Source organism: Cynocephalus volans, chromosome 13, assembly GCF_027409185.1.
Source record: "Cynocephalus volans isolate mCynVol1 chromosome 13, mCynVol1.pri, whole genome shotgun sequence".
In the NCBI taxonomy this organism is placed as follows: Eukaryota; Metazoa; Chordata; class Mammalia; order Dermoptera; family Cynocephalidae; genus Cynocephalus; species Cynocephalus volans.
Window position 1 is genome coordinate 74,548,934 of NC_084472.1, and position 27,052 is coordinate 74,575,985.

Consider the following 27,052-nt stretch of genomic DNA (forward strand, 5'->3'; position numbering starts at 1 on the left):
GATTCTATAGGGGTCTAAAACTTTCATTGTCTTTAACTAGTCAATGATACAACTCTGTAAGTTGAAGAAATCTGATAGCAATGCAGAGTATACTTATACATAGATATGCAAATGATTTTTTTCTAGTAGAAATACTATTGATTTTCACTCTGTATAAATGATTCCAAACATTACATTTTATTGCTCTATAGATATTAACCAGTTTCAAGTATATTAGCAAATTCATTTCAGCAATCCTGATTACCTTCATATGTGTCTGGTCTTCAGAATCGCCTTTGAAATGATTGTAACATCTTACTGGTTTTCTCAATTAATTTGTTATATAAAATCTTGAATGCATATTAATTTTATACTTGTTTATATTTGCCATTATTTTGCCTTTTCAAAATCATACTGCAACTGCCTGTTTCTCACGAGCAAAACATAATCAAGTATTCAAGATACACCAAATGTAACTTTTCTCCATATACAGCCTGTATTTGAATAATTGGGCAGCAGTCAGGATGGGTTCATCCTGGAGCACAGACAGGATGAAGGAATTAGAGGAATATTTGGGTTGATAAAGATGGGAACAATGATGAGACCACCGTAGTGAACTTGTAGGATTTACTTGAAGAAAAGTGGGAAATATGGTTTAGTAGGTAGAGCAGTACTAATGTATAGAGAATCTCACAATTCTGGCAGAACAAAGTAACCAATCTTTCTAAGAAGACATCTGACACAAAAGTACAATTAAAGAAGGTATGGCTGGTTAACACTGAGTTTTAGGATCTCTGATTAAATATCTTCTGCTGAATTAACAGATTCTACAAATCACTGCATCTTATGTGTTGGTAGATTCTGGAGTTGGATTTCTGGGACCCCTCTCAACTCTTACATAATGCCTTTTGAAATTAGAGATTTCTATAGATGGAAAGCTGCTTCTAAACAAGCAGCCCAATTCGACGCTCATAAGACACACAATACCCCGGGAATGTCCCACCAAATTCACTCCTGATGCAAGTTACGAAGTTAAAGTTCACCACATCCAGGAAGCTTTCTTTATTGACTTCTAGACTCAATCTTGAGGCAAAGATCTCTTCTGAAGTTTTCTAGATGTTCCTTCCCGTTAGTCTATGAACAAGATATAGGAAAAGAACAGCAACATTTAGAGTAACAGGAGAGTCATTGCCTCATAATATTCAATTCAAAATAACAGTGGAATCTAAATTGCTGCCCAATTATTCTACAGATAATGAAACACCTTTTTATGTATTCTGGTGATATTCCTATATAAGTGTCCTGTGCAAGCCACATAGTTCTCTCAAATGTTCTTCAAGATTAAATTAGGTTCTCATAACTCCTAAGTTCGTTTTAGTTTTCTTTAAAGCTTTGTCAAAATTTTATATTATTTGTTTAATTTCTTCTCCATCTTCCCCATTTAAACACCCCGCATGATTTTTAATTCTTTGAACGTAAGGACTGTGTCATTAGTCTGGATCAAGAGTCAGCAAATTTCAGCTCCTGAGCCAAACCCATTTCACTGTCTGTTTTTGTATGGCCTGCAAACTAAAAATGCTCTTTTTTTTTTTTTTTTTTTTACATTTTTAAACTGTTGTTAAAAAAAATCAAAAGAAGGATATTTTTATCACTTAAAAACTATATAAAATACAGTTGTCAGTGTCTGTTAATAAGGTTTTATTGGCATAGAGTTATGCTCATTCATTTATGTATTGTCTATGGCTGGTTTCACGCTAGAATGTCAGAACTGAGTAATTACAACAGAGACTGTACAGCTCACAAAGTCAAAAATATTTACTATCTGGACCTTTACAGAAAAGTTTGCCAACCCTTGGTCTAGAGCACATCTTTTCGTCTAGCACCTGAAACTTAATGAGTGGTTATTACTGTCTTAGTCCATTTTGTGTTGCTATAACAGAATACCTGAGACTGGGCAATTTATAAAGAACACAGGTTTATTTGGCTCACAATTCTGGGACAGCTGCATCTGGTGCCGGCCTCAGGCTGCTTCCACTCATGGTGGAAAGCAGCAGGCGGCTGATGGGTAGAAGCAGGTCACATCGTGAGAGGAAAAGAGAGAGAGAGAGGGAGGGAGAGAGAGAAGGTGCCAGGGTCTTTTAAACAACCAGCTGTCACAGGAGCTAATAGAGCGAGAACTCACTCACTACCTGCCCCCCCCCCCCAGCTCCCTCTAGGGAGAGCATTAATCCATTCATGAGGGATCTGCCCCCGGTGACTTAAACAGCTTTCAACACTGCCACACTGGGGATCAAATTTCCACATGAGTTCTGGGAGGACAATATATCCAAACTCCATCCATTACTATCTGTTGGACTACCTACTAATGAATGAATATGAATGAACATGACTGGACACAAAGAATGGATGAGATGATAGTTTCAAATATTTCATTGAAAACCCAAAACTGGAATTATTAAAATTTATTTTGCGGTTTAGGGTCAGATGATCAGGGTCAGATTTACTAAAAATATCAATATTATACTAATATTATAACATTAATAAAAATTAGAACTTTAATGAAGTATGTAGAAGAGTGGAGTGAGCCTATGAGAAGTACAAAATGCCCTACTATACCACTATTGCAAATATCTTCTTTAATTATTCAATAATGGTTAGTGAGATACTTGATATTCACTCACAGGGCACATATTAAATTAAAATCATAAATGATGAACACAAGTATACTTGATATTTCTTCCAACATATAGACTAGGAAAGACTGATATATTTGTTTAATGTTTCTCCCAATTTGTAGATTAGTGGCTTTATAATAAAATAGAAAAACAATCATTACTACGAATGACAATTCTGTGTTGTCTTTCAGAACACAAGAATAAAACGGGTTTCCAGTGCCTCTGGCCTTCCTGTTGAACACAAAGAGTATATGAAGACTGCTCCAACATGTCAGAGACTTCCTCCCATGACTCCTTCCATGATTCCCTATCAGACATGCAGGAAGAAAGCAAGACTGCTGACTTCTTCCCAGAGCTATCTGCGTTTCTCAGCCAGGAGGAGATAAACAAGAGCCTTGACCTGGCCCAGAGAGCCATAGCCAACTCTGAAACAGAAGATTGCGACTCAGAAAAGGAGATCTCGCAGATTTTCAATACCTCTCCTGTAAGCTTCTGTGAAAATCCTTCCCATAAGGAGACCAAACTGGGTGAACAAACCTCTTCAGGAAGACCTCAGGATAGCAAGCCAACAGCCATGCAGCCTCTGGCAGAAGAACAAACTAAGAGTTTCTCTTCACCCTCTTCAAAGAGGAAACCTGCCATATCACCCCTGCTTGCCAGACCCAGCTACATCCGGAGCCTCCGAAAGGCTGAAAAACGGGGTGCAAAAACTCCCAACACAGATGTGAAGCCCAAACCGGCACGTCAAGGTACGGCTGGACCCCAGAGCCAGCTGTGTGACAAGGCAGCTCATTTGATCGAGGAGCTGACATCCATATTCAGAGAAGCGGCAAAGCCGAGAAACAGAAGCCCCAACGAGGAGTCCTCATCACCAGACAGTGGGTACCTGTCTCCTAAAAATCAGCCACCTGCCCTGATCGGTGCCTCTGCCAGCCAGAGCCCCACCGAAGACCAGCAGGAGAGAGAAGCAGAAGTCAAGTCACCCGAGGCCAGGCGCTGCTGCCAGGCGGACCGGGGCGTGGCGGTGTCGCGCCGCAGCACCTCTCACCCGCCGCCCCACAATGCACTTCGCTTCCCCTCCGCGCCTCGGTTCACCCAGAAGCTGAGGAGCCAGGAAGTAGCGGAAGGAAGTAGAGTTCATCTGGAGTGCAGAGTCACCGGAAACCCAACTCCTCGAGTCAGGTAAGAACTTTTTATTAGGAAGAGCCAATGATCGTGTTGACTTTTGTTGTTACTTTAATGTGGGAGGAGGAAAGGTTTCCTGCGTAGTTAGCCCTCTGGAGACCGAGGTAGAGTTTTGCCGAGTACCTGCAGGAAAAAGCATCCCAGAATTGCAAATACTAGCTGTGCCTGTTGTCCCTGGTGGGATATACTCGTCGTCATGGACCCTTTGTGCTACTGACTCAGAGAGAAGGCAAAGGACTTAAACAGAAAAGAGGAGCCTAAACAGTTTGTTCTGTAGGCCTCTGGAATTAATGGCGGTCAGGGAAACAAAATGTGAAACCTGTTTATTCAAAGTACTGTGAAAAGTGTGTGTGTATTTGAGTATGAGTAGCTGAAGATGGTTGAGAACATAGCTAAAATTAGATGTTGTCTGGAAGTTCAGAGATGAAAAGCACAGGTGTGCAGAGACCAACCATAAGATTAGCCCCCAAATAGATAATTCAGCCTGAGGCATGGGCTAAATCTGCACATATTTGGAAAAGATAGTCACAGGCACACACCTTCAATGTGACACAGTCAAGAAAGGCAGAGCTTTTCTAACAAAGACAGATAAGCCAAGTTAGGAGCACCTCAGGTCTGTTATTCATACACAGGCTCTAGCATGGGTACAGCAAAAAATAACAATGAAATGAGTGAGCACTTAAGAGTCAATAAACACACCACCATGTCCCGTATAATTTCTGTAAGTTCTTCCTCCTCAGTTGCAGAGTTTATGCCTTCTCTTGAGTGAAAAATTAAAGGGACGGGCCCTGGAGTCATGCTGCAGGGTTTCTGATCATGTTCCACCTTAGTCAATTTACATTATACTTCTATGACTTAATTCCTTCACCTGGGAAATGGTAATTATAAAAATACCTACCTTACTCTATTTTATGTTAGTTGAATAAAATAATAGCTGGGGAAAAACAGTGCCTTGCACCTGGTAACTGCTACATTAGTGTTACCTGTTATCTTCATTTCTCATTTCTTAATTTTGTATGCCAAAATAAAAATATCATTTCAAGTCAGAATTATATTACAAGCAAATTAGCCATGCATTCATTCATTTATCTTGAGAGTTTTGCTTTCATTCATGAAGAATGCTTTACCTAAATCATGTAAATACAAATAATTACATTTAAATTACTTAATTTGGAAAAATGGTAAAGTAGGCATACTGGCTAAAAAATAGGAATACTGGTACTTTCTTACTAACAGCATTTCGCTAATCACAAAATTTGCTATACCTCTTACCCTACATTCGTTTATACACACTTTGCAGGTGTTTGTTTCTTAGACTGACAAGTCATTACTCGTAAACATGAAGTAAGCATTAGTAATACTGGCTGAAAAGGGGTATAATTAAAGGCAGGCAATTTTTTTTCCCCCCAAACAATTTGTTCAACTAATTTACCTTGAGTCAGTTTTTCCAGTAGTTTTACTGTTACAATATTTCTTTTAGAAACTGACAGCAGGGGGCAGTAAAAAACTACTTAATCTGTTTATTTAATTAAATATGTCATTCTAAAATTCTGTATTTATATGTTTTCCATAAAGAAATTTTTTAACTTATTTTTTGAATTGAAACATAATTGACCATGCATATTTATGGAGTACAGAGTTGACTATGAGAATTTGTGTACAGTATGTAATGATCAAATCAATATTATTAACATGTTATCATTGAAAATTGTAATAATTCTTTGTGTCCCTTACTCAATTACTCCCTAACCTCCCTCCCCCCCCTTTCCCACCTCTAGTAAATATAGGTCTCTTCTCTCCTTCTGAAATTTCAACATTTTATTGTGCTCTTTCTTCCCATAAAGAATTTATTTTTTATCATTTTGCCTCTCATAGAAATAGAATTGAGTCTTTCTTTCAGATTCTATTTAGATTTTTAACAGCCCACCAATCTTGGGAACAAGCAATTCTTCATCAGAAATACGTACATTCAGGGGCTGGCAGTTAGCTCAGTTGGTTAGAGCATGGTGCTGATAGCACCAAGGTCAAAGGGTCAAATCCCCATGCCAGCCAGCCACCAAATATATATTAAAAAACAGAAAGAAATGTGTATATTCATATGTCACTCAAAACTGGTCCACAGGTTTTCAAACTACATATGGTTCCACCTACATTTACTTTCAAAATAGCCCCTTCCAAATGGATTACCATGGCAAATATACTATAACCTTTTATAATGACCAAAAAAAAAAAAAAAAGAAAAATCAATTTAGCATCAAAGGATAAATTCAGGTGAGTAGACCATGATTACTGTATTAAAGTTCATTTAACCATTTATTAATCCTCGGGGGTTTATTTTTGGAGGGGAGGGGCATTAATTTAATTGGTAGCTATAGTAAGAGTATTATTAATTTAACTGGTTTTCTATTGTCATATCCCAATCTACCAGAGTCCATGACCAAAGTTTATTAGACATTACAGATCATGCTCTTCTAAAGTCATTAAGTCTTTGATAAAATGCTCCATTGTTTAAAGTTAGCTGGTCATTTTTGTATCCTTTAGAGATTTGGGGGATTGTGGGGGTGGTTTTCATTTTGGGTTTTTTTGAGAGGGAGAGTGTAGATTTGCATTTGGTCTTCTTAATTTCTGTTCCAAAGATCTTGGTCCTTTCTGTTGTGTATTTGTAAATGCACCAAATGCCTAGGAACATTAAGCTCTTTTGAGACATGTGACAGTCTGAAGAGAAAATCTTCTTTGAGGGAAATTTTGTGTAAGGAAGAAAATCTTTAATAAAGAGTTTCTGCCCTGGAGCATTTTAGAACCTAGTCCAGGCTGCATCAGTCCAGGGGAACCAGGACCCAGAGATTAGGCAAACCTACTGATTGGTAGGCCACCTCCTAAGGTCCCAGAAGCCATTGATAGACTCATGGAGAGAAAAGGGGATTTCAAGGGAATCTGATGCAAGCAATAAGCAGAGGCTCAATAGACACTGCTTGGTAAGTGCAGAGGCATTCAGGGTTGGGTGTTTGGCAGCTGTACTGGGAGGCAAGTGAGGTGTGGTGCAAGGGAGCTTGGTAGTTGACCAACAGAAATGTCCAGGCTTACTTAAAATAATGCACCATGCACCACAGGAAAATATGGCAGCAGGTGTCAGGATCAGATACAGATCAGATACAGGGACCAGAACGTGTAGAGAAAACTCTAGCCTTCAAAAATTGGGGCAAGAGAAAGGCAGGTGTAGAAGGACAAAAAAACAGAACAGGAAATAGAGACTCAGTCCTGATTAGATGAGGCAGGACTTTAATGAATAAACTTGTGCTGGATCCATATGAGGGAAACAAATTGCTAGATTGACATGGCTGGGCTACCAAGCTGCTGGTTGGAGCTCCTTAAGTTTGGCCTCAGCAGAGACTGTTTGGTCCAGAAACCTGGACACAAGTGAAACTTATACATGTAGATAAAGTAGCCCCAGCTAAGGGAAGGGGTGATGGAAACAGTAGGGTAGAAGCCAGGCCAGTCATTTCAAGACATTTCTATCTTATATGCAATCACTTCACTCTGCCACATTGTACAAATGCCAGTTATAACCACCAGTAGGACTGAAAAAATTGTTTTCCTCCTTTACCCTTGCATAGTTCCAACAAAATTTTAACAAAAGAGAGAACTAATGGAAGAAAAGTTTATGTATAATAATTGAAGTTATATATGATGTAGGTGGTATGCAAATGATATGCAAATTATTTGGTAACAATTTGAATTATTACATTAAACACAATCAAGTCAGAATTTATGTCTTTTTCTGATTATGTCCTAATGTTCCATATTGCTCATGCATTACTTCAGAACAGCATAAATACATGTTCCCTGAGATCACTCATCTTCCCCATTCTCTCTGCTCTTGATTTGTGTGAGTTGGTGAAAAATTTGTGAAAAATTTTAGTTCAAAATTACCTCTAGTACTATATAAAGGAGACTTTATATTTTTACTTTATATTTCTAAAAGTATTTCATTATAACAACCATATATTTGAAACCATTTAAATGTATGCCGACTGAGATAGAAAACTGTGAAATGATGTAGCTAGTAACATAAAAATAGTTAATTAGTCATAGAATCTGGAATATAATTCAGGTCTTCTGATTCCTTATCCTATACTGCAGTGGTTAATGAGAACATTAAGCTGCTGTCACTGCTGTTTTAGTAGTTGCGTGTGGCTTACTGACAACCTCCAGAGATGGAGATGAGTGGAAATGCCTCTGCTAAAAATCTTCTAGGCTGGAAATGCATATTGGAAATACCTTCAAAACCTTCAAAAAAAATAGTAGCCTAATAATTTCCAAAATATTTTTCTATATTTTATATATATATATATGTGTGTATATATATATGTATATATATATACATATATATATAAAAGTCATAGTTCTTTAGGGTTGTTCTTCCTTTTTTTGCAGTAAGTTAATAATTTTCAATTAACATAAGCCAAAAAAATTTAAAGGGGCACATATTCTCTATCAAATAACTACAAATAAAATAAAGCATTCCCAGTTTATGAAGAGCGCTCTAAACACATCTTCATGTTCTGATTATATCATAAGGTAAATGTGTACACATGCAAAACGAAAAAAACACTTTTAAACACCCACTTATTTCTATAAAAGTGGTATCTGACAATAGTCCAAGCATGTGCTTTAACATTCTAAGTATAATTACTCATATCTAATCATAAGATGCTTATTAGGTCATTATTATTAGACTATTAAAGTTTCATTTAATATATGTAATTAAAATTAATTAAATTCTTTCATTTTATAATCAAAATCCAGAACCTCCAATGCACCCAGTTAGTTTACATTAGCAAGACTTTGATCATCATCAAAAGTCAAAACAGGATTAGCCATATCAAATCTATACAACTCTGGAAATTTCCATTTCCTCAAAGACAGTAACAGTAAAAACAAGCCACTGATTCACTTTTCTTACTAAGTGTGTCAGTACATGTTATATCCCATTTATTAACTGCTTTGGTTTTGGAAAATGTGATAACAGCATCACTAGCCAGTTTGTTATGAATATACATTGCCTATAAAGTTGAGATCCAAATAGCTTAGCCCAGGAGTATTATTATTGTTAAAGGACATGGTCAACAACAAGATATCGGACAGTACCACCAGATTCTTAATATGAAAAAATCTGACAATAGATGTGTTGTTACTGCAACATGGAATATAAATAGGTACAATTTGGTGAGCAATCTTGTGATGCACAATAAGTTTAAGACGTACATACACTCAAACTTTATATAATTTCCAATTGACTACTTGACATTTCTACTTGGCTATCTCATAGTCATACCAAATTTAATATGTCCTAAACTGAACTTCTGATTCTCCTCTCCAAAAGCCTTCTCTTTCCAAATCTTCTCCACGTCAGCAAAAGACAGCCTTCCTTCCATCTGTTCAAGGAAAAAAACCTCAGTAACCCTTGACACCTGTTTTTCTCACACTCCATATCTAATCCATCCAGAAAATCCAGTTGGCTTTACCTTTAATATATGCAGAATCTGTCCAGTTTACACCACCTCCACTAATGAGACTTTGCTGCAAGCCACTGTCATCTTTCTCTCGAACATTTGCGTTATCTTCTAATTGATCCTCTTGCTTCCATTACTGCTCATCGTAGTCTGCACAGCACCCAGTTTAATTTTCTTAATGAAATTGTGATCATTCTCATCTCCCTCAGAGTAAAATCCATAATCCTTATAGATACTAAAAAGGCCCACTTCTCTGACTTTGTCTCCTGCCACTGGCTCTTGCTTGGGCCACTCTAGCCACAGTGGAGTCCTTGCTGCACCTCCACCATGCCAGGCATGTTCTTGTCCCAGGGCCTGTGCACTTTCTGTTCCCTTTACTTGGAATGCTCTTCCCCTAGATACATCCAGGACTGGACTCTTCATCTCTTTCATATCTTCCCTTGAATGTAAACTTCAGAGTACGGCCTTCTGCAACTACCCTATGTAAAAACAGGCCTTGCCCGCCCCACTCTATTCCACATTCTTGTTTTGTTTTTCTCCATATAATTTATCTGATATACCATACATTTTACTTGTTTAACTTTTTGTTGTTTGCCTCCCCTCACTAGAATATAAAATCCTTGGGTGTAGGGACTTTATCTGTTTTACCCACTCTTGTGTCCCCAGGGCCTATATAGTGTCTGGCTTGTAACAGTTGCTCAATAAATAAACAAGTAAATTCCACTCCTAGGTATATACCTGGAAGAAACTTTTGCTCATGTGTATAAGGACACATGTATAAGAATGTTCACAGAAGCCTTGTTTCAAAAAGCTAGAAAGAACTTAAATATTCATCAAAGAAAAAATGGATAAATTAAATTGTCATGTATTTATAAAGTGAGTAAACTAGAGCTGTATGCATCAGGATGTCTGAAACTCGCAAACATACCAACCCAAAAAAAGCAAGTTGCAAAAAGTACACACAAATTGCATGAATAAATTTATTTATATGAAATTACATTTGCAAAATACTACTGTTTCAAGATTAGGGATGTAGTAGGATTATAGAGAAATGCATGGGAGTGACAAACACTGAATTCCACATAGCAGTAACCTTATACATAAAGAATGTGACTGGTAAGGAATACACAGCAGGCTTCAACTGTGTTTGCAATGTTTTATATCTTAAGATACGCAATAGAGACACAGGTGTAAATTATGTTATTTTTACACTTAATATTGAAAAACATTGACTTTTTATTTTATTCTACTATCCCTATTACATATTGATCAGTTCAGCAGCAAGGTTTCTAATGAACAACATGATTTACTCTGTAACATCCAGAAAATATCTTGGTGTTAATCACTGTGAATCAGATAAGTAGGCTCTTAGCTCATATCTGCCCTTATGATATATATATAAATCTATTTTCTGGGTTGTTTTAGTTATATTTTAGAGCTTTTTACAATGATTTTGTTTTGAATTTGTGGTGTTTCAGTAGAATATTATATGTATTCTGTCTGGTGCCAATAATCCTGTATGGTACAGTCTACCATATTTTATTGGCTGAAGAGCATACAAAAATCTGTATGTGAGCTTCTTATTCTTAAGGTAATGTCTACATCTAGCACATACACACACATACACACACAAACACACAGTGTACCTTTTTAGAACTAGCAAAGAAGAGTCTGAAGATTGGCATCAGTTGTCTATCACTGTCTTACCACCCGTATTTCCTTCCCTCCCGTCAGCATGCTTGGACCATAGCAGCAAGCACAACAGGGCAGAATCCATAAGAAAACAAAACCTAATTTTATAGTTATTTACTCATTCTTTTATCATTTATTTTAATTCATTTTAAAATCTTTTTATTTTTTCCCTTTTCTGTATATCTGCATTGAATTGAAAAAAATAAGCCCTTTATATTTGCAGAGAACTGTGTTCCCTAGAACATCAAATTGCTGTTGAACTAGAAACCAAAAGAGATTAAGCAAAAGATTGGCACCTTTATTTTTTGCTGAAGTGAAAATATAGGCTTATCTCTGAGCCCCCACACAGATGATTTCTGTAAGTTAATAAATTAAAGGCATATGACGTATTGGGTTGTTTTGTCCTCTTTCCTATCCTTTCCATTCTTTCTCAACCTCTGTTCCTATCCAATAACTGTCCACTTGAAATTCTCACTCTAAAAATTAGCTATACCTCTATAGTAGTTTAACTGCAAGGCCATAATGAGAATACTGAATCTATTTCTGTAGACCTCAGTGAAACGGAATAAGTATCACTGAACCCAGGAAATACTGCCCCTGTTTTGTAGAATTATTGTTTCATGATTTAAAAATTACAGAATAACAGCAGCTGCCTTATTCCCTCTTCCTGGTCAACCATGACACCATGATGCTGTGACAAGCCCATTCCAGCTGTACATGATAATCTTATTCAGACTGATATCTCAGTGAATCAAGAAGCAAGCTTGATAGTCAAGGCAAATATGGAGTATTACTATATAGTCAGAAATGTGAATTGATTATAAGTCATTGGTATCTAGCCACAAATAACAGTAGCCAAATTAGACAGCATCAGTTTATATTTCAATGGCCAAGTTTCCAGATTTAACAAGAAAAACAAAATAAATTTACCTAAGGAATAAAGGTAGTCACAGGTAATCCCTTTAGAATTAAAAATTGCTTGTGGAACAAGCATCAGAAGAGCTTAGTGGTTGACAGTATGGGTTCTGGAGCAACAGTGTGAATCAACTCTGTCACGTAGCAGTTTAGTCACCATGGCAAGTTATTTAAACTTTCTGTGCCTCAGTTTCCTTATTTCCTATGGGAATAAAAGTACTTGCCTCTCAGGTAATTATGAGTATTAAGTCAATTAACACAGAGAAAGTTTAGAACTGTGCTAAGTACATAGTAATATCTTAATAAATGTTAATGTATTATTTATAAAGTTACTTATTATTTTAAAGCGTTTACTTTTATTGTTTGTTGTCATTGATTTGATATAAACTCCCTACATTCTACTTTCTCAAGTCTTTGAATCTATCTCCTTTCTTTAAAATCTTCATATTACAATTTTCTTTTATACTGCTAAGTAATTACAATGTTATAGAGCTTTAGAGAAGAAATACTTGAACATTATAGACATAACAGGTAATTTATTAGAAATGCAATACAACTTGAAAGGTGTTTCTGACCCTGTTTGTACTGTGAGTCCTAGATTTGTATCTCAGGGTCAGAATCATTACCAAGGCTGCTGTGGAATAGTGGGATACTTTCCCCTGGTCTCTGTATGTTCTCATTTTCTAGAAACTTTTACCTCACTTGGCCTCTGTTCCTTCACTGCTACAGGGGATGGGATCAAATCCCTTGAAAAGTGATTTCTTTAAATCCCTTCCCCTCCCTCATGCAACTAATTATCTCCCCACCCTCTCTTTCTAAACCTCAAAGCTGTGAAGGTCAGCCGTATTGTGGATTACTGTCAATTTGGAAAGCCTTCCAAAAATCAAATCTCTTTGACTATTGTTTTCTTGCTGCTGCTTTTAAAATTGTTTAGCAATTTCCCTCAGTTTGCTTCATGGGCACTTGTTAAATATTTGCTAAGTCAATTGAAAGCAGTTCCCCAACATGTTAGGTACTTCTGTTTTTATATTCCAATAATTTCAGCAGGAAGAAAACTCCAAAAATAATTTGAGTAACAAATGCAGGCTTTTCCCCCAACTAGATAAATTGGCTTTGATTTTGTATTTTCTTCCTCCTAAGTATTATACCATATTGCAATGCTCTCAAAAGGAAAATAATGTGCTTTTTGGAAGTTTAATTTACCAGTATGCAAACTAGTATGAAATAGTTGTTTTGAAAGAATTTGACTCTGAAGTTTCAGATACCTTCACAGTCAAAACTACTTAATGTCTCATATCTTTTCTGTAGAGTTGATTTAAGTACTTCGTGACATGTTTCTTCATTTGCCTTGGGCAGTACCTCATCACGGATCACTGAATCTGCTTAGGCATAATTATAGCAATTCAAGAATTCCATGTAGACAATGCATTCTTTTGATGGTTAGGAGTTACTCTTTTATAAATACAACTGTAGCAAATCTGAAGCTTGATATAGCTTACTGTGTTGACCAAGATGCAAAAATGTTTTACTAGTTGGTGTTCAAATGATAGCAATAGAAATGATTCTTTCCTATTTAATTTTAATTTCTTTGAACCAAGAAATATTATTCTATTTAATATCTACTGGCATAGGAATAAACTGCTTGTCACCTGAATACTGATAGAGAAATCCAATCAAAAATCTTTCCTGGCAGAAATATTACTAATTGCAAGCGGAAACTAACTTTGTTTTCTTAGTTATGAGTTTCAACAGTGAAATCTGGTTCCGTATAACATAATATGGTAAATTAGCCCACGGAAACAAGCTTCTAGTCACTGATTATATAATCTATGTCTTGGGCCAGAAAACGTAAGTAGAAATACCCTGGAGAATAAGGACTTTTTCTTAAAGTGACAGCTTTTAGCGTAGGTTGCTGGAATTGGATAAGTATTTCTAGTGGGAATTAAAAAAAAAAAAAAAAAAAGCAAGTTTTGAGAAAAGGATTTGCAACAGAGGAGAATTTTCAAAAAGATGAAAGGAGAAGGAGGAGAAGAGGAAGAAAGGAAGAAAGGAAGGAAGGGGAAAAGAAAACAAAACTTATATTTGATGATAATTGGTTCTTCTTTTAAAAGCCAGAAAGATCTTCAAAATCATTTTTAATGTTGCAGAAGGTATCATAGACCAATTGCATTGGCAGAAAATGTTCTAATTGTATTTGTGCATAGAAAGGGAAGTAGATATATAATTGACAAAGTCTAGATAGATGAGGTCAAAAATGTTTCTATCTGTTTTGGACTTTGGACCACCACAGAGACTAAGAATTCTCTCCATCATTACATGAATTTGATTATGATGAAGGGACCACCGTGCACCAGCATGCTTTCTAGAAAGATAATAAGGAGAAGATTTTATTCACAAGTAAGAGGATTTATTCAAGGTAAAGGCTTAGCTGGGCCTGGTCACTCCTCTTCAGGGACTTTATTATCCCCTAATGAGACCAAAAATGTCATTTTCATTCTTGTCAACCCTTTGGTTGTCATTCTAAAGTCACAAGTTAAAATAATTCCTCTTAGGGCCTCTTCCTCATGGCTCACTTGGAAGAGTGTGGTGCTGATAACACCAAGGCCAAGTGTTCGGATCCCTATATAGCAGTTAGCTCACTTGGAGAGCCTGGTGCTGACAACACCAAATCAAGGGTTAAGATCCCCATACCAGTCATCTTTCAAAAAAAATAAATAATAATAATTCCTCTTTATTTTCTTATGGAGCTACTGAAGTTGAACCCTAATGAAAGTTGTCATTTTCCTAATAATAAAAATAGACATAATATTAATAGCTAACATTCTTGAGTACTTAGTATGTGCCAGACATTCTTCTAAGTACTTTGCATGTTTAAAGCGACTTATTCCTAATGAGATAGATACTACCATATTTCTTGGATTTTAAGACACATATTATGTCACATGTTAACATCTCTTTAATCAAAACACATCTTACAGAAGAGGACATTTTATCATCACTATCACATGACAGTAATAATGTGGTCGTCATTGCTTGCACATACACAAATTTGGTCAAGTCTTGTCTATTTTGTTCCTAATTATTTGCCTGGTTGGTACTACGTGCTGTTTTTTCTTTCTTAATTGTTCATAAAATAACAGTATCTTATGGTGAATGGTGTGTTAGATTCAATGAACCACAAATTGTCTCCATTTTAAAAATAAGGAACTAAGACATGAACAGTTTAGGAAAATTGCCCAATTGTCCAGTTACTGGTAGTGCTGGAATTCACACACAGACAAGTTGAGTATATTCCGAAGTAGAGTGGGGTCCACAGCCCTTCTTACAGATCGGTGTCCCAACAGAGTATGGATGAGCCCCAGCATACTGTTAGAAACACTTAACACATTAGTTATTGATTATTTCTCTAAAAGAAAATGCTTAGGAATTATTCTGTCTACTGCCCCAACGTTATGAAAGCTTGGCCAATTATTTAGTGGTCCTCATGAGGAAACTTTATGCTGTGTACATTCCCAGCTCACTTTGTAAAATTGACATAAGAGAGGGTCAGCATCTTTATTAGAAACAACCTCCACTGATGCAGCTCATGAGAGCATGGGCTATATAAATTTCACTATCAAAGCCATTTAGCCAGGTCTCTCTCTTTCTCTCATAAACAGAGCAGTAATCCCAAGCAGAACATAACAGATATGATTTGTAATCCAGTATAGTACTATTTAATTCTGTGTTTAGTTACCAGCATTTTAATTAAGAATGTGTTGGCATATGTTGGCCAAAATCCTGATACATGGAATTATTCTATGTGCCAAGTACAGGGAAAAATTATCAGTGCCTGAAATAAAGGGGGAAAGGACCTCAATAACATCAACATGTTAGTTCACTTGATTTCTGATACACCTTTTCTACAAAAGGCCATTGCAAAATACAATTCAATAAGGTGGTTTTTTACAGAATAAATAATTTTAACTTTGAACAGGCAGCTATTCAGAGAAGCATTGAGATTGAAGAAATCATATTAACTTTTGGACAGTACATAGATAAATGTTGTTATAGCATTAAAAAATCAATGAGCACATCAAAATGACAGATGTTCCTGAGCCCAGGGTAAAATTCATCAGAGGCACACATAGTGGGGTGAATAGCAGGTGTTACGTGTGCAGACAGAGGAGGTCAGTAGGAAAACACCATCTGGCCTCAGCTATAGGTCTGTTTTATTTACTGGAAATATAGACTACCAGGGCTGGCCAGTTAGCTCAGTTGGTTAGAGCGCTGCCTTGTAACACCAGGGTCAAGGGCTCAGATCCCTGTACAGGATCCCTGTACTGGCCAGCTGCCCAAGAAAATAAATAAATAAAACAAATATGTGCTCCTAGTTGTACACACTCATCCCTACAAATATCTTGACTAATTCACTTCTAACCTAGACCCTAATATTTGAGGGAAATTTTTTAATTGGAGGAGATTGAAGCATATGTTTTAAGTGCTGTAATTGTTTCACTCTTTGTTGATGGAACATGCCAATGCACTACCTAAATTAGAGATGCCATAACTCTTGGTAATTGAAAGAAAAATAATTTAAACAACACATATTATGCAGAAAAACAACAAGTAGAATTCTCTAATATGAGAGCTGTTGTGTTTGGATTGTGTTTTTCTTTTTTTCCAAATCCTAACAGGCCAATGCAGGTAGAGGGGATGAATCCATTAACAAGGTGTTTCTATCCTACTCCAAATCAAAGTAGCTTTACTTACCACTGTGTAATACATAATGTATACCTGTAATACTCATGTTGCCAATTAAAAAATTTCATACTTACCTAGTGCCTTTCATCTGCAAATCTTAAAATCTTAGCATTTGTTCATCCAGTGTACTACGTAAAATGGCTTTAGCTTTTCGGAATTTGAAGGTATGTCTTCTAACAAGGCCTCGAAGCAGCCTTCCTGCCTTCCAGCACTGAGTTCAGCTGCCCAGGTGTTCACAGAATGATGTTTTCAAAACAGAAGCTAGCTCTCAGCTACCTGCAGTTCAGAACGTACTATTTGGTCTCAGCGGTTTCCTGACTCTGCGTAGAATCTTCCTCACATTCTCAGCTGTCACACATGTGTTTCTTCTCTTCTACTTTTGATGGTTTTCTGGCTTTCAGATTTTGACAAATCAGAAAAAGATCAAACTCAGCCAAAACCTGTCTTTCATTACAGTTTGCTCTGGTCAAATGTTAGATTTTCTCACATCCATGGAATTAGAGCAAATTATGATCCAAACTGAAAGATAGGTTCTTTCTATCTCATGTTCACATTGCAAATCAGTCTTATTACACTTCCCATACTTAATGCTATCTTTTGCCCTCTTGCCTCACTTTCCCCTCAGGTGGGTTTATAGAAACACAATTTAGTTTTCCTTTCCTCATTTAGACATAACTCTATACCTGCACTAACCACCTGCACGTAATGCCCACAGTATGATGGGGGTGCAAGTATGAGAAATTACCCATGGCACTTGACACCTGGAGTGTCCTCCGAGCCTTCCCTGCATAGGTAATGTAGTCAGCCACAGAGAGTAAATAGGTCTTAGATGATCAAAGCAGTAAGTAAGCTTGGAGCTATGGGTTAAAAAAATTACAGAGAGGCAAATGAAGACTCCAAAAAGCAAATCAGAGAGAGACAAGGTGAAGAATTAGAAGCAGATGGCAGGAGAAACTGATCCAAGAAGAAATGAGAAAAGACAAAGCTGAAGATAGTTGAGTGCTAGAGACCATCATGACAGCAATATTCCAAATGTTTCCAGATCAAACCTCCAGGGGAAGGAAATGAATATGCAAGAGTCTCCTACTTTGCCAGCCAGTCGTAGCATTTATCTCAGCCATTTGTAGACATATAGTTGTTTGCTCACAGTAACAAACACTTATTTGACAGCAATCCCTCTAAAGTGACATGAGTCATTGCTGAAAGAGTAATGCTCATGGGACTGCTTCCTTATGATTTGAGTATGGGTATAGAAGAAAATGAAGACAATACTTCTTTGAGGTTTTATATGCTTTCACAAAGTCTTTCTTAATGGATCAGAAAATAAATTTTAAAAATATTCCTTTAGTTCAAGCTGCCACAGAATTATGGTAAGATTATTAAAATACAAGTATTTAAATGTGAGGATCCATAAGTCTGCTCTTCCCACTTTTTCCAGATTATCCTCTGACTGGTTGTCTTCCGCAGGCCCCTACAGATCCTCTTTCCACTCCTCTCCACCCCACTCCCTTGTCCAAAGAGGCTGATCCATGTGGACTGCAACAGATCCTTTAGGTTTTTGACTGGGTTCAGCCCTGGAGAGTCCTGGCAGATCAGAGGAAAGAAGGAGAAGAACTCAAGGAACTTAGTCTCCAATCTTCCTCCCTGTGGGTTGACCTTGACCCTCTCGATCCAGTGAAGGTAACCACCCAACATCGTGCTCTCCTATGTGTTCAGGAAACTACACACGTTCTTGGTCCCTTTGGGGTTAGAAGTGGTAACAACTCAGCTTTGTAGTCCCAGGGTGATCCATTTCCCTATCTGTTTTTTTTACACACTGACATCTTTGGATCTAGTCCTTTCCTAAAACTTTCCTTGTGCTATCTGGGTTTTAGCGTGTCCTCTCTTTCTAGCTGAGACTGCAACTGATATGTCCTCCTTCTGATTGTCCATACCTAAAATGATTACATAGCATCTTAGAAGATGATCCATAATTCTTATAATCCAGATATAGTGGCATGATCAATTCCTGAAATGCTGTACCCTGAAATTGCTGAGGAAATTCTGGATTACTCACTGGCAAATTACACAGCTTGGAAATTATTTTTCCAGCTCTATGCTCCCTTTTACTTCCTATTGTTTCTAGGCACACTGCCTGCCCTCTTTCAAAAATAAACCACTCAAAATTCAGATGTTGGTGAATGGAAGTCAGCTTTTATTCAGGAATACCCATGACCTGAGGAGAGATGTCGGGCTAATCTATCTCTTCAGCAAACCAGAAGGAGAATAGCCATACTAAAGCCATCTCGAAGACTCAGATTTACTTAAGGATTTTTAAAGAGGGGACTGAGGGAATGGAATGTGGGAAATGAAAAGCAGGAGGGAGAGATACGTGGGCCACGAGGGCTTCATGCAAGGTCTCAGATGCATTCTCGTCAAGACTCTCTCTGGTTTCTGCTCTTGTCCTTATCTCAGGGTCTTGCTGCATAGTACATGCCTTGTTGCAAGTCTGAAGCTTCAGGCTGGCTGGAAAACAATTTTACATTCATGTAAATAATGTCATCTTGTCTCATAACCAAGGTTCAAAATATCAAATAACCATGGGAGAAGAGGGAATGCATGACAAAAAATGAATAAAGAAAACTGTGTCCTTTTAAAATTTTTGGGAGCTCATGTGGTTTTAGGTCCCAACATGGCTTCAGTCCTGCTCCAAAACAGTTAGTTACTTTTAGACTCTGAAGAGCTCTGTAGAGCAGGCTTTATTACTGTATCACCATTTTATACATGAGGAAACTGAGACTCACAGAGGTAAATAAATTACCCAAGTTCATACTCTTGGTTAGTGGTGCATCTGGAATTACTTACACTAAAAGTTAGCTATTTGGTGGAATTTGTAAGAGTTAGTGATTTGTGTATTTGAAGTGGTATTTTGGTTATTTAAAGGTACATGACAAAACTACTCCAAAATTTAGTGGCTTAAAACAATTGTATTATTTTCTCCAACTCACTGATCTATTTGAAGACCAGCTACTACAGGGGTACTCTTAGACATTTTTTAGTATCTGTTATCGTGGACTGAGTAAACTCTAATGAGAATACAGGATATAGGGTGGGAGTACCATGGGGTGGGAGTGAGTAGTAGCATAGTACAACAGGGTGTGTATAGTTTGAATTAGTAGTCAAAATGGAGGTAGGAAGAAGAGTTCAGACAAATGGAAAGAAAGAAGTGCCTAGCACAAGATTCAGGTAGACCGTTAAGTATTGTGTTCTCCCTTCAAAACTTGACTCCCTTCTTCAGCAGTGTAACCTGTGTCATAGAATGAGTGTAAGTGTGGGGTGCCAGAGGGAGGAGGAGAGCAGTACACCAATTACGTACATAACTAAAAAGGCAAGGCCTTCCCCGACTCCCACTGAACCACACTACCACATGCAGATGGGAAGACATAAGCTAGCTTTCCCCTCAAAAGATTAAACTGGTAAATCACTATATTTAATAAAATTTTGTTTGCTTTATTAAAATAAGAACAACTTTATTTTAAGATTCAATTACTTAATCTGAAAAAAATTTTTGAGACATTTTGGTTTCAAAACCTACCTAAGATCCAATTTGACCACAGCTGCTCTAGTGGGAGGTCTCAGCAGACAGTAGAAGACAATCACAAAATCTCATAAAGCTGGTGCAGTTTTAAATCAAATGATTACAGACAAAATTATTAAATATTGACATTTTTGTTTTTCAAAATAAAAACCAGGTTAAATAGATGAAAATAGATGTTTAAAGAAGTCATTGCTAAAGCAAGTACAAACATATACCTTCTTCACCCAAAATATTGGCTCACATATTTATTTTTGTTTTAATGATATTTGGCCTCCATATAGCTTGCATAGACTTCAGACTAATTTCCTGCTTCTCAGCTAGGTTTTCTACCACTCTAGATGGTACACATTTTAACAGTATTTAATTTCATCATTGCTATCACCCTTGGATTCAGTGTAAGAAAAATTACATATTGTAAAGAGTTGGAAGAAATCCTTGATGAAGATTTACTCTCCAGATTTGACAGAAATGGAGTAACAATACCTAACTCTAATTTATTCACTGCAACTGGTAATAAAAGAAGATAGATAATTAAGATCTCAAAGACTGAAAGTCTAGTATCTTAACCAATAATCTCAACCTTCTATAAAGGGAGAATATTTTTAAAATATGATTTGTAGTTTACACAAGATATAGAGAAAATATCTGCCATTTAAATATTGTGGGCATTTGTGTGATGAATCCTTTCACATCATCTTCTGTGAAATTTGTTAGGCTCATAAATGTGAATAGAATAATTTTAAATATGGGATTCAGAGAGATGTTGAATTTTCACATCAGAGTCCAGAACAGAAGCAGCACATGCAGAAATGGGAGTCTAGTAGGTGAGGATAGTGCATATGAAATAAATGCTTTAAATTTTCATAAACCATAAAATTGGCAAGGGTAGGAGACAATTATATCAATATCTTGAGAAGCAAGAATTTCTAGTTGCAAATATCTATTTTTCTCCCTCCTGCAATGCTAGATTTACTGAAGTGATGGGCCAAATCTTTGTACCCTCCAACACCAAGTAGAGCTTCACCTTCAGGGAGGGTTCCATAAATGTCTGTCACATGAATAACATCTTCTAAATTCATGCAATAGACATTCAATAACGATATGAGAGTATAAGGGCAGAGGCCCTACTTGCAAAGAAATATTTTGTTTAGTGAGAAAACATCTGCCCTTGTAGCTTCTGGGAAGCTAAAAGGCATTTTAAGACATTCATGTTCAGTTACCATCAATGACCATTATGCCATTGCAGGATTTCACTAGATTTGCCCACTTCTAGCTTCTCTCCACCTTCATCTCACCTCTCTCTCCCCAACCCACTTTCACTTCTCAACTCTCCCATCTCTCCTGGATTGCAACAGAAGCTCCAAATTTTCTTTTTTCCCTAATAGACAGGGAAATGTTCTCCTCCTCTGAAGTCTTGGCATCATCTGGCATCTAGATATTCCCACAAATTCTCTCCCTGAAAGAAATTCTTGTGTAAACTACAAATCATGTTTTAAAAATATTCTCCCTTTTGTCACATATCCCTAATTCAAGACATGAAAAGTAATAGTTATAATATTATCAGGTATTGCTTATAATAGTGAGATTTATTGATTTTATATATATAAATAATATATATATATAATTATGTATTTTTTTAATATATATGTATATATAAAATTGTGGGACTATGTGGAGAATTTTTTTCCTTTTCTACTATTTGTCAAAATGTTTGGTGATACTACTGTTTTAGAGAAACAAAAATATTTCTTGAGAAGACTAGGTGTAATTTTTAAGCTGACAGTGATGAATCTGAAATGGATGATAAGGCCCAGAACTTTATGATTATTTTGCTTGAGCAAATTACAGAGACTAAAGGCTGCCTTCAAATCTCTGGAGAGAATGTCACATACCCCTAATACAAGGCATGAATAAAAAGTACTGGAAAGTAATAATGTCCCAGAAATAGATGGAATTCATCCTAAAGCAGAGGAATGATAAAGTGCCAATTTTCCAGCCTGGAGCAAAGCTGAAAAGTGAATGACTGACTGGGTGCAACATTTACACATCTTCTGTCTCAGTTCCAGTGGAAATTGGCCTAAGAAACAAGATATGAAGCTTTTAAATGAGCCCCAAAAAGCCAGGCCACACTTAAGGACTACTCACTAAAAAGTTATGAGTGTTGATAGAAAAGTTCTCCTTCACCATGATACTAATACAATGCAAACACAAAACGTCTTTGTAAGATGCTGGCCATCGGGTCAACAGAAACAGCTGTCCTCATGAGTGCACGCTAAACAGAAAATCGTAGTATCCTTGGAGCAAATGTTTTCCTGCCTTGGCAATTTGGGGGTTGGGGTCTTACAAGGGAATTGTCCCACCCATAAACCCTACTCTTATTACAAAGAATCCACAGGGAAATAAGATCTTTAATTTTGCAGAGGAAACATAACACATTACTTATACCAGTCATCCTACGTCTTTGTTTACAAACATCATCTAACTACCAAGGATCATTAGGTATTATAGGAAAACAAATACAATGAAAGAACTTTGCTTCTCTATTTTCAAGATGAATGAATAGGTCTGATTCCAAGAAGAAACCAAACAACCTCAAGAAAAAATTTAAAAAGAGGGTTTTTTGTATTGTTTTGTTTTGTTTTAATTTTAATTAACAATAGGAAAACACAGCATTGATTAAAAAAATAAAAATATGTTGTTTGGGGGAAAAAATAGGACGTAATGAAATTAAGAATAGAATTACAAAAATAAAAATTTCAGAGGATAGTCTGAAAAATGAAAGGATAGGACTAATTATCTCATATGGAAGGGGAAGTTATAGTTTCTTAGAATGTAAATCACACAGAAAAAGAGAGGATAAATATGCAGAACAGGATAGAGATTTGAGGCAGATTTATGAGGCCAAGTTTCATCCAATGGGATATCATAAGGAGAAAACAGAGATAATGGAGGGGAGTGAAGCCATTGAAAGAAATAATAGAAGGAAGTTAGCCTTTGCTGAAGAAATACAGGAGTCTTCAGGCTGAAAGACACATCAATCATGCATTGGGCAGAATAAATGTTAGATGTGTAATGCTCTTGATGCCATCTCAGGATGAAGAGACTATTCTAAAAACTTCTAAAGAATCAAAATAGACTACCCAAAAGGAAGAATCAGATGAACACCTGACATTTCATCAGAAGTACTAAACCCTTGAGGGCAATAGTGCAAGTCCTATTTGCATGCATATGTTTTAGAATGACCTCTAGAAGAACAAACATCAAACCATCGGGAGTAGAGAGAGAGGAAGACTCACTTTTCACTTTCTACCTTGCTGTTGTTTTACTTTGTAATGATCTTTTATTACCTTTATAATTAAATTATTTTAGAAGGAAATATTAACTCTGGCAGCAGTGAATAACATTAAGTGGAAGGGAAAGAGACTAGAGGCTTAATTAACTCAATTAGGTTATTACAATAGTTGCAAGCAAGAAATTCGGGGGAGAAAAAACTACAGCAATAGAAATGAGGAGTAGGATTCAAGGAGCATTTTGAAGGTATTTTTGATAATTTGGTGAATTATTGAAATTAAGAAGAAAAAAGAAAGAAACAATAAAGGTGATTCCTAAAAGCCTGAATGACTACATGAATGATTATGCCATTCAGATTGGAAAGACCAAACGAGGAATAGATTTATCTTGGATGTTAGCGAAAAGTTGACAATATGTTAATGTTGGAGATTTGAGTTTGAGCTCTAGGTAGAGCATTTGTATAAAGGGTCTTGCACGTGAACTGAAATATGGGCCAGAGCTTGGGAGTAATGTCAGGTATAGAGATAGCTGGGCCATGTGGCGAGTAGACAGAGACAAAAGGACTGGTGACACAGCCTGTGGGAAGCCCTGCACTAAGGGCAGCTGAGGGAAAAGATGTGAGTGCCACCTGCAACTAATGTTTAGAGAGGAAAAAGAATCTGGAGTGTTTAATGTCACAGCTAAAGAAGGACATTTTCAACAAAGGGGGAGGAATTGCCACACAAAGAATACAAGAAGGAAGAGTAGAAATGTGTGTTTTGGTAACTGACAATGTCACCTCTCCTTCAGAAATGTCAGATTAGTAGGTATTTAAATGGTCAAATAATCTTGTATAATTTATTAAATGGATCATCAGGTTCTTCTACTATGGTCATCTCCTCATTACAAAGGCGCTTTTAACATCTTAAGCAAGGCAAGGATAGAAAATGCTTTTCAGGTTGTGTATTAACTAGATTTCTGGAGGAAACCTGGAGTCAAGGAGTCAGCCACTCAAGAGATGGGATTCCAGGATTCCAAGATGAGGTCAGCCTACATATCCAGCAGTGCCATGTCCAAGGGGATAATGGGACTGACGCCAGGGCATAGTCAGCAGGAGCAAGACCAAAGCCAGAGAAAGGACTGGGAAGAGAAGGATGTCAGGTGCAAACATGTTAGTCTGAGAGTGGGTCAGAGGACATTTTAGCTGCTGCTCTCTGTGTTTGAGACTAATACCTTTCTTCTCTTCAACTACTCCTTATCTGCCTTATTAAAGTGGGCAGGTAAAAGAGTTGTCATCTGATAGTATTTCCCACAGAATAAAGTTTTAATCATTTATGTTCCCAATATCTATGGCCTATTAAAATATACATATGGAGAAGATTGACATTTTTCTAATACATATTATGATGAAAGAGAACCAGGTATTTCAAACACTGTAATAAGGGATGTGGTTCATTCATAATTTTAGCTTTTTTCGTCTTACACTGAACACATTTTCTCTTCTAAACTTCTCTAATACGTATTACTACCATCATATGTCTGGTTCTAATCATTTACAGCCATGCACCGCATGACTAAGTTTTGGTCAACAATGGACCTTACATATGACAGTGACTAGACCGTCTAGCCTAGGTGTGTAGTAGGCTCTCCCATCTAGATTTGTATAAGTATACTCTGTGAAGTTCAAACAATGACAGAATCACCTAATGATGCATTTCTCAGACCATATCTCCATCATCAAGAGACCCATGACTGTATGAGGGCACTTCAAAAAGTTCATGGATTCATATCATCTTTCAATTCTATTTTTCCACCAACTTTTTGAAGTACCCTGTACCTTTGCATTGTCATCTTTTTTGACCTATACACTGTATCTTCTTCTCTGTGTTGTAAGATCCACGTGGGCACAAATTTCATCTTATTCTTTCAATTCTTTAGAGCCCTAGAACAGTGTACATAACAGGTTCTCTCACAGTAATTGGTTATCATTATTATATTACCCAAAGATAATGATTACTGGGGGCTATTTATAGTATTATTTCCTTATCTAGATATGTGTACTTTTAAAAATATTTTAATATACATAAAGTCTCTTGATTTTCATAAGAATTAAATGGCTTAAATAGAAGAGAAAGTTTACTACCATTTAATAGATGGGTAAACTGGGGTTCAAGGAATTCAGTGATTTTTGAAAGATTCAATATTAAAACTAGAATCCAGATTTTTAAATTCTTAATTGGATTTTCCTTCTACTATCAGAGCTGCTATTGGTTTTCTATAGTAATTGAGATTCAGAAAACTGAATCTACACTCCTGGGCCAAGTTCTCATGTGATGGTAGCTGGAGGGTGAGGGGAGATTCAGAAGGTATGTGCATATACCACTCTCCAAGAAGAGGTTGGAAATGTGCGGGGTTATCGTATTGTGTATATCACCATGGATGGAAAGTGTTTGTGGCACTCGGTGGGATGGGATTTTAAAAATCTTGCAATACTGGAGACAGCACAGTAAGAATTATTTCATTTGAATACCAATTGCCCCCCTATTGAGAAATTTAGGAAGTTTAGACAAAGGGATTTATAGCCACCTCTTCACATATCTGATGAATAACTTCCCTTATGATATCTATTATCAAAAATCTACAAAATAAAACTTCAAAAATCTTAGCTATTATTCTTAAAATGAAAGAAGGTAGACATATGAATGGCATGTTTCCAAAAATTAGTCTTAGGGGAGGTAACTGAGCAAAAGCAGGAATTTAGCACACAATGCAGACCCATATTCTTTCTACATAAAATCACAACTGTTACAGCTCACATAAATAATCGCTTAAGCAACATGGTTTGTAATTTACAACAAGATTTAAAGAACTCTAAGCACCTTGATGCCAGTTAGAGACAATAAATTTTAACTTTTACTACTTTACTTGTCTTAATAAAAAGAAGAGCTAAGTAGAATTACCCTAAATCTTTTCTTAAGGTTAGAAGCTTTCTACTCCTCTTTCTTCAAGTGTTAGTTTTAATAATCTAATTTCCGCAGACCTTTGACTCTCTCCTGCTACTCAGGGCTCTCTCAAAAGACCTCTGATTTCTGATGCTCTACTTCTGCCTGCTCATTTAACCCAAATGGATTCCCTTTGCCCTTTCATAATAAGGAGAGGAAAGGAAATGACTGCTTTGGAAAGGTTTTTTTTCCCCCCAGATTGCAACAAACTGTAACAAGTTTTTCCCCCATTCAAGATAAACCTCTCTCAGCATCTAAAGCATTAAGCCACTCATATTTCCTTCGTGCATTACCTTACCTTTCTGGGATTACCTTTTGAAATATTTCAGCATTGAAAAAATTCTCCTAGACTTTAGCACTTGCAAATTATCTTCACACAGACACATTTCTAAAAGGATATGCCTTTGAGATTTTATGTTGTTCAGGTGGAGAATGTAGGACTGAGGGAATATTTCAGGCACAAAAAAACAGCACTCAAGGAAAAAAAACAAAAAAAGCCCT

The 27,052-nt window shown here is 36.6% G+C and overlaps 1 protein-coding gene across 3 annotated transcripts in view; it reads left to right on the plus strand.

The window, feature by feature from the left end:
• The window catches only part of PALLD (palladin, cytoskeletal associated protein), a 403,294-nt gene that overhangs the window by 12,499 nt on the left and 363,743 nt on the right, over positions 1–27,052 (plus strand). For all 3 annotated transcript variants that reach the window (XM_063077067.1, XM_063077068.1, XM_063077069.1), the window contains exon 2: positions 2,846–3,836. In XM_063077067.1, the coding sequence (XP_062933137.1) occupies positions 2,923–3,836 (914 nt within the window). In that variant the 5' untranslated portion in view covers positions 2,846–2,922. The remainder of the gene's footprint in view (positions 1–2,845; positions 3,837–27,052) is intronic.